This window comes from Dermacentor variabilis, chromosome 9 (genome assembly GCF_050947875.1).
Source record: "Dermacentor variabilis isolate Ectoservices chromosome 9, ASM5094787v1, whole genome shotgun sequence".
Taxonomy (NCBI): domain Eukaryota; kingdom Metazoa; phylum Arthropoda; class Arachnida; order Ixodida; family Ixodidae; genus Dermacentor; species Dermacentor variabilis.
Genome location: NC_134576.1, coordinates 142,625,947 through 142,634,977, shown reverse-complemented (window position 1 = coordinate 142,634,977; position 9,031 = coordinate 142,625,947). Strand labels below are relative to the sequence as shown.

Sequence of the window (9,031 nt, the reverse complement as noted above, 5' to 3'; positions counted from 1 at the left end):
TTTTTTGTGTTGTCTCTACAACCTTTTATTTAAGGCTTGATTATTGTTTATTGTTCAAGTTGAACTTCTTCAGCACCCTGAAAAAAAAAATGTCACAAGATTAGCAATAGTTTCAAGCATGGCAGTAGTACCAGGCATTTTCGCACATTGAAATACACAAAATTTTGGCAGGAGCACAGCCTCAGTTCGAACAAAACGGAATTTCAAATTAAGGAGATCCCACTGTACTAGTTATTGAACTATACCAGAAATTTCTAAATTTTCCGCCGTATTTACAACATGACAGCAAGTTTGCTCTTGTAGCCACAAGTGGTTGCCATAGGTATGTTTCCTACACATTTATCGATGTTGACAAAGATGAAGATTATGGATAAGCTTATAGGAGTTTCAGAACTGCTGGGGACCGCACTCCGCATCATGCTCGGCATATAGCGCGCAGCAGGAGCTACAGAGTAGTGCAGTCGCAGAAGTCTTGCTATTTCGCGATGCTGTTATCTTGAAATGTAACACACTCCACAACTTACAAATTAAGGTTGCATCAAAACATGTATTATTAGTGCCCCTTCTTCCTACCAGTATTCGACATGACATACTGTCTTTTAGTCGTGAGCACACTGGCCGCTGGTTGTAAAAACATCACTCTATTCATTTGGTGTTAAATATAGGTTCAGATTTGTAATGACTTGGATGTAATGCATATTTTCCTGCATAAACGTACGAGAGTTAATGTTACATGATTCATACCTGTCTTCTATATGTGACGTGCTATTTTTTGTCCATGAATGTGAGAAGTGATATAAGACCCTCTAGTTTCCCTGCGTTGCCTGCTGTGTATGAAATGGATTACAAGCTAGCCACAAGAAAGATTCTGTGACTTGTGCGTGAACTATAAATATGAATAACATCAACTGTGCATCAGAATGTAGCCACAGAGTGGTACGGGAAGCTGTTTCAGACTAGGTCGACAAGCCTTGTGACCTGACCAGATTCAGTTGCACAACTACAACTGTGTTGCCAAATTTATTAACAATTTAATTAGCGATCCCATAGCAACTATCGCACAATTTTTGCTGTCTGCCAGTGGGATGAATTTCAGCTTGACAATAACTTGACAAATATACTAAGCCAAAAACATGGCATTTACTGCTGCTGCTGAGGGTTGCAAATTGAACTACGTGTATGATATTTTGACTAACTACATAAGCCTAGCTTGGCTTGAAAGCCTTCAGCAGCTAGCAAATACCATAAGCTATGTTGGAGAGTCCTAAGTGAAAGCTGCTCCATGTACCAACTTGCCCAATTTTGTATCCTCTTCAATGCATGCTTCACAGGTGATACAAAAGAAGGGCTCTGGTACTTGTCTTTGCACCATTAAGCAAAGTTAGCTGTACACCACTGTGATCTAAGATAAAAGCCGCCTTAAGTTACCTCTCCTTCTTGTGTTCTTTGGTGACCCGGAACTGTTGTTCTGCTTTAAGCTGTTCAGCAGTCTTGAGCTTTCTTGAGGGAATTGCCTTGAACGCCTCATTCCAGTCCTTGGTGGCCTTCATGTCGAGAAGGATGCGGGTGATGTGGTTCAGAGCGAGCGTCTTGGAAGACGACTGGCCCCACCTGGGTGCAACATGTATCTCGTGAACATTCACATTCTACCAGTGACAAGCTTGTAAAGTTTGGAAAATGCAGGCCCCGGCACAAATGTGTTTAACCACATTTTTTTTTCCACTGATTTTGAAGCATGTGTTAGCCAGTTACAGCCGAACTTCAATACAACTAACATAACGAATTGTCAGATATAATGAAGTAAGCTTAAAAAATTTAATTTTTATGCCGATATCAGCATGTATGCTTATAATGAATGTACAATACTATAACAATAGTATGTTCATGTAGGACATGACTTTGTTATAACAAGGTTCGATTGTGCTTCATAATGCTTACCTAACAGTCCGCACAAGTGGCTTCCACCACAAAGTCTCATTCACACTATCTTGAGAACCATAAGAGGAACATGAGTCACTTAAACAAGCTCTAGCAATTTTGGACAACAGTCTGTTCACATACTGCACACACTTGTATATCTCACTTACATTCCTGCTTTCATGTCTACTATTTCAAATCCGCATATATCTAGTCTCATAAAACTATTGCTTGCAATTTTTGACCTTTATACACTTCAGATTTTTCATCTTTCAGGCTCTCTGAGGCGGGGCCTTAGGGAGCCTGAAGTAGCGTGGCTGAGCTCTGGAGTGGCTCACACAGTCAAAGGAACACAACTGCCTCCGACCACACCAATGAGAGTGACAACGTGCGCAGGCTTGTTGGTTGTTCATGTTGAAACGAGCGAGTTGTAGCACGGACAAGGAACAAGAAGGCACAAAATAATACACACGTTTTTGGAAAGATCCACAAATGCTCTTTTCAAGCTCAACTCACTGTTATTGAAATGTGCACTAAACATACTAAGTGAATCTGTGCTTTAAACACTTCGCCAAACTTTTCAGCGAGGTATTACAGCAAGGCAGCACAATGCAGTATTGGTAACTTTGTTTCCAGGTTGCAACCCAAATCGCTCCATTTTTAGTTGCTACGTGATGATGATGACTTGCTCGAAATTTCATCTTTGTTCCAGTAGGTGGTGCCCCAATCCAGTGCCCAGTGACTGCTTTCTTGGAGTAACAGAAATAAATATCGAAGGCAATGCTCTTTGCAAATCAGATTTGCTGAAAGCAATTTCAGAGCTGGAAACATGTAACCATGTTTTGGACACTACCTACTGTTTGTAGATGTCCCTTTTAATGTTTTCTAAAATATAGCTTTAAATTACTTTTTGTGAGTGCATTGGTGTACCAACATGGCTCAGTAATAAGCTTTTGGTAAGCCTTTAAAAGCAGCGATAAATGGCAATGACTATCCCCTTGGAATACTGTGGAGATGAGGCACCAAAGAATTTTACCAGGGAAAATCACTAGCTATTTACTACACTAAAATGTCAGACTTCAGAAAGGTAATGCTGTAGTTAAAGTGACTAAAGCTCACTAAATTTAGCAACTTTCTCACTAAATTACCAACACACCCCAGTGGAGATGGGCTGACAAAAATTAGATGACCGGGTCACAAGGCATAATATAAACACTCACTGCAGGTACTCGTCCAGAGGAAGCCTAGCAAAACTGATTCCCTGTCTCTTGGCTCGAGCCACGGAGTATGGCATCTGGGTGCCGAGGTCAACCATGGCACCTGCACAAACCAACCATTTAATGTGGTTGTATTTTATGTACATACAGTAGCACGAAATAGAACAAAAGACATCTGCTGGCTGAGGCCTGGCAGTGTGTTATGAAGAACATGAACGCTAACATGGAAGCGCATAGCAGTCGGTCTCAAGCCTAACTAGGATTAATATGTGGCAGCTGCCATTGAAAAGAAAGTGGAAAGGGAGATGTTGAGTTAAACGGTGTAGGGTCACTGTTTAGGGAACCCTAACAGAGCCTATACGGCAACTCTAAACAAGTGGCTCTACCGTCACGCTTCATTTCTACAATGCAGGCAACCTTTTTGAACCTACAGTGTACGACCATTGATGAGTGCTGTATCGCAGTGGTTGTGTGCCTTGTTGGAACAAGGCTAACTGCACTCTCCTTTGTTCTCTAGAAGAAACTAATCTGGCTTCCCATCTGTAGCATACTTTCTTTGTTTTCCAGTGAAAAGACTTCTCCATTTGTGAGTAGTATTAGTTATTACCCTATGGTGATTTTTTTTCTGTTCTTAGTGCCATATTCTATTCTTTGTTGATGATCTGCTTTAATCTTTGTGACCTGTCATATCGTTTGCTCTTTTCTTTCTTTTTTCCTCTCTTCCATGCTGTTTCTATCTCCACCTTCTCAAAAAGTAGGCAGGCATTGTGGCCCTTTCGGTGGCCATCTACAGCCTGCTTCTTAGCTTCATTCTCTATCTGTCCACTGTATGTACATTTTCAAACCAAGTAATAATAATAACAATCAAAATTATGCAAATCCAACACACATCTTGGTATCTATGTGAAGCAGTTAATCAACTGCTGTAAATTTGACCATTTGATTCCTGTATCTTCGGTGTAAAGGAAAATATGGCGCACCCATGTTATGCAATGTGACACACAGCAATAATCTCAGAGCTAGATGGCGTTGGTGCGACTGTGGCCTAATGTTTGAAGTGTTGGGCTGCTGTGCCAGGGGCCGATGTTCAATTCCACAACCAGGCACGTAATTAAAATTTTTTAACAGCGGAGTTGCTCAAAGTTGATCCTTCGCCTTCCCGTGTCACGCAGGGCCCGGTTCCGGAGCTCACTGCCAGAGTGCACACATGAGGGTAGGAGCGGGGCACCGCTGGCATGGGAGCAGACCAATCAGAGCAGGTGCCAGGGGAGGGCGGGGGGAAAGAAAGGCACAGGAGCAGGTGTTTCGCCAGTGCGTGCCCTTTCGCCACATAAATTCCACTCAGCATGAGCGGCAGCAGCAGCTCGCATGAGAGGGGCAGCACCGACGTTGTGCAAATCCCAAGCTTCAAGAGCAAAACATGCAAGCAGCGCGCCAGAGGAGGGAAGCCACTATCACTGAGAATGGAGAACAGGAAGCGTGAGCCAAGCGCCGGTGGAAGCAAGCCAATCCCACTTTCAAGAGAAGGCAACCCAAGCCAAGTGCCAGCATAGGCAAGCTAAACCTAATTTAGAGAGTAGGAGGCCAAGCAGAAACGTCGACACAGAGAAATTCCTCCCATGGAGGGTGCTGATGGATGGTTCAGGTGAAAATTTCTCAACTGTGAGTGCGGCTACAGCTGCAAAGTGTGTGATAGACTGTGGTTTCATCACAACCTCATGCAACAGTAGAGTGCGCAATTCAGAACTGAAGCTCAAATCTAGCAAAACGATGACGACAAGACAAAAGACTTTCATGAAAATCGCACCAAACACAAGTTCAAACTTGAGAAAACGACCACCAGCTTCGCTGTTTTGACAGTTCTCACTGCGTGGAACTGGCTTTACTTTTTTTCGGTGAGCTCTTTGGCAATGCAGCAGCAGCATCCAGCAGCCATGGTCAGGAAACTCCAGGGGATTCGCAAAGAAAGCTTCGCTTTAATGCTAATCTTGCAGCCAGCTCATAAAGATATGCTGTTTGCTAAAATCTCAATTCTCACCCTCATCCACCTCCATTTAGGCAGTGGTAATTGTCAAATCAGCAATGTTAGTCACTATCATTATTGTAACACTTGGGCGCATTGCCAGTCACAGGATAACATTTGATACCTCCATTCAATGCTGCACCTGCATGCCAAATTTCATCAAGATAGGCCGATAAATAAACAAAATCTTTAGGACCGTCGTCCCTCCTTAATGTGCAAAAAGAGTGCAGTAGATGTTCTACTTCACCAAAAATATGCGTCAGTACTCCTTTAAAAACAATGGCATGACCATACCTACGATGTAGATAGCATCATCACTGTAGCGGAGCGGCTGCCTTGCATCAGGTGTCAGGTAGACCAACTTTTCCTTTGGATACAGGTCAAGGTAGCTGTTCTCGGTGACAGTTATTAGACAGCTCGGCTTGCCCAAGTGAGGTATGGCCTTGTATACGTGATGCTTGTACTGCTCGCCTTTCAGACCACAGAAGACCAGATTGAACGGATCTGGAGAGAGCCTGTTTGTGGCAAACACTTCTTGCAGCTGGTCAGCAGCATTGATCAACTCGCGATTTGTCATTTCCTGCTCGTAGTCCAGGTCAAACACCAATGTCTGCCCAAACATGGCAGCATAAGCCTGCAGAGTGAGACCAAGATTCACAACTACACACAGAGAATGCAAGCACACTACAACTATGTACAAAAATCAGTAACATACTTTGGCTTGCAAGGTATGTGGGCTGACCAGAGAACTAGGAAAACTGGTGCCTCAGCCACTGTGGCTCCTGTCGGACATTTCTAGCGAAAAGCCAATAACTGCAATTGTTGTTTATTTATTTGTTTACATCAGGAAGATGCTGGATGGCCCAGGCAAAAAGTGAGAAATTCGCTTGAAAGAAAACAGGGCCCCCCTTGTACATGGCATACAGCAAGAATAAACACTCAGATATGTCTATACGACAATAAGTGAGCACAGAACTAAGCATGCAAGAGAAATTGTACAAAAAAAGAAAGAATAACCTGACCATATAAGCAAAAGATGCGCATTCATGATAATTCATCATGGAAACTTATCTGCACTTGGATTGTACGTAAATTGATGCTAGGGATTTATTGCTTCCTTATAAGCACATTGTAATCTGTCACCTATCGCATGTTAATTTTTTTCTTTGTGGTTCCTTTACTAAATTTGTTTGCTGGTTGTGTGTGAAAAAGCAGAAAACTGCTTCAAAGCTGTCAACACATACAGCTAAATACACTATAAGGTTGACCAACAATGGTCATATGTGCATGTATGAGCTACCTGGAAATCGATGCTTTTTTAAACAGAATATGTGCTTGTACTTATTAGTATTTTTTCTGATTTCATTAGTTATCTGTGAACAAACAACTGAAGTCATGGGTTACTCTAGAGCCGGTCCAATTTTGTAGAGTCAGCTTTTTCTTTACCATGATGGTGACAGCGAAGCTTTGATAATGTGATAAGAGACTTTCTGCTCAAAGTTGCAAATAGTCTGTATCTCTTAACAAAGTGAATGTATGGCTTTCTACAATGGAAATTGTGTGTTCAAATACGTGTGACACGTTATAAGCAGCTCCACAATCTGATGATCACAAACTAGCCTAACACCTTAAAAGCACTTCCTGTTGGGCTAGTTGGTAGCTGTTCATTATAAAATATAATGGCGCCAAGTAAATGGACACACACAAGAGAAGAGAACGGGACAGGGTGCCACTCGCAACTGCGAATGGTGCCCTGTCCCACTCTCTTTTCTCGTGTGAGTCCATTTATTTAACCTAACACCGTTTTTTGCCTCAGAGGAAAGCTTCTTTCCATCCCCTGAAAATTCCCTATGGTTTACCATACAACTCAACGTATGCACGCGAATGTGTTCTTTGGAATGCTGCGCATGAGAAGAAGACTGACTCTGCCCCACTATAGTGCCTGCTCACAACTGCCCAGTGATCAACAATATGGTCGTGCACAGGAAACCTTCCTCAGTGCCTCTATTACAAGTTTTCAACATCCACTTGACTCAGCCATACACCAATGGGCTACTGTTTTGTCTGTCTTGAAGCAAAGAGCTCAAAGCACCCAAAGCCCCCAGTTTGAGAAACACAGCGACCTACAGCAGCAAGCTTGGTTGGTCAATCCTTCATGGTGTGAACCCACTAGAGGGGATAGGTAATAATTTAGGTTGTTGGAGAAAAAAAAAAGAATTGTAAAATCAAAGAGAACATCCGCCGGACGTCTAATTTTGGGTATCGTACCACAGATGTTCCAAGAATATTGTACATGGTCCTTTTTCAGCATGCACATTAAAGTGATATTAATAGTACTTTAATTAATAATCATAATGAAGAAGCTTAGTTCCACAAACTCTGTTATGAATTCTCAGAAATATAAAATTTTCCAAATTGGAACAATTTGCAAAATCAGCATGGTGGTCTCTCTGTATCACTTTTAAAATTAAATGGAACATCACATGCGTTCCTCTAGGAGAAACCTAGTGTCGATGCACTTCGTTTCTCCAACAGGAATATATGTTGGTTGGCTTGCCTTTAAGAACGTGTGTGTAGCAATAGCTATTTTTAGCACAACTTTTTCGTTATCGGTGCATTGCCGAGTAGGAATGAACCACAGCTCAGCAGAATGTCGCGCGCCCCTACCTGTCTGTAATTCTGAAACCTGTGAATCGATTGATCCCGGATGAAAAGGAAAATTGTGTTCTCGATGCCGTACTGGATGTGGTTAATCGAGCCGTCCTCAGCGGCCTTCTTCAACTTCTCTTCCTTGGCCGCGAGCCGCTCTAATCTGCGTTGTTCCTTGCGTCGCTTAAGAGCGCGCGTTGCCATCTCAGTCTTGAACAGGTAGTTGAAGTACTTCGCCCTTTGCAGCGGAGAACGGATACCGAGCAGCTTCTCCATGTCCTCAACGCTCAACACAGAAGGTACGCGTCCCACAGTGTCACGACAGCTCACGTACTCGAGCAGGACAAGGTGAATCCGTCGTCTCGTCTCATCGCTCGTTATGAGCTCCTTGAAATCGTCCACTGACATTTCGGTGTTTTGAACAGGGGCAGCAGATTTGTCGGGTTCCTCATTTTGAGCGTCCGTTGCTTTCGAAAAGTCTGCTGCAGTTGAAAACGATGGAAGCGAGAACGGCGCTACACCGTTCACACTGAAGTGCCCTCGAGGGCTCGGTAAACACTGTCCGAAGCGCGCAGTACCGACTCCCCACGCGGGCGCGCAGCACCGGGTGAAAAGGACAGAAATCCTCGAAAGGAACTTAGCCATGATTCTTGAATGCTATATACCAGGATCTGCGCGTCCTTTTCCAAAGCAAATTCCGAGATTTGCGATGCCGCTACTCCGCACTTCACTTTACACAGATCACGCTGTTTTCAAAACGAGCGAAAAGTACACAAACATGATCCGCGAGTTCTGCTATGATGGACAGCTGTCAGATTTCTGGCAGATAAATAGTAAAGTAGACCACATTTGAAAGTAACCCTCATAAACTAAGGACACTCTCATGTGGTGCCGAGCAAGGCACTGCAAACGCACATGCTGACCATGTAATTTTGGATTTGGCTCCGGCTTGGGTTGGCGCATTCGCAATGGTTTCTTTTCATTTACGTTTGTTGCAAGCCGCACGTGCGTAAGACATCTGTGTAAATTGAATGAAAATTCATTTGTTTTACGTACGTTTTTAAACCCATTTTACTAAACTACAAAACTTTACACGATGCCTCCTTCGCCGTGAGAGCAACTCGAAAAATTCGCGCAAAAGTTCGTCTGCTAGCCCAGTTCTCATGCGCAGCAATGCGATGGAGAAGGCGTCATGTCGTGTATTACAGTGCCAGAGCTGTTTTCT

At 43.2% G+C, this 9,031-nt stretch overlaps 1 protein-coding gene across 1 annotated transcript; it reads right to left on the bottom strand.

Annotated features, from left to right (window-relative positions):
* On the bottom strand, positions 1 to 8,753 carry LOC142557715 (mitochondrial ribonuclease P protein 1 homolog). Its single transcript, XM_075669759.1, has 5 exons — positions 7,825 to 8,753; positions 5,452 to 5,791; positions 3,138 to 3,237; positions 1,429 to 1,611; positions 1 to 77 (listed from the first exon to the last, which is right to left on the bottom strand). The coding sequence occupies exons 1-5, from the start codon at positions 8,449 to 8,451 to the stop codon at positions 41 to 43; spliced, it is 1,287 nt and encodes a 428-aa protein (XP_075525874.1). The 5' UTR covers positions 8,452 to 8,753; the 3' UTR covers positions 1 to 40.
* Positions 8,754 to 9,031: the final 278 nt, after the last annotated feature.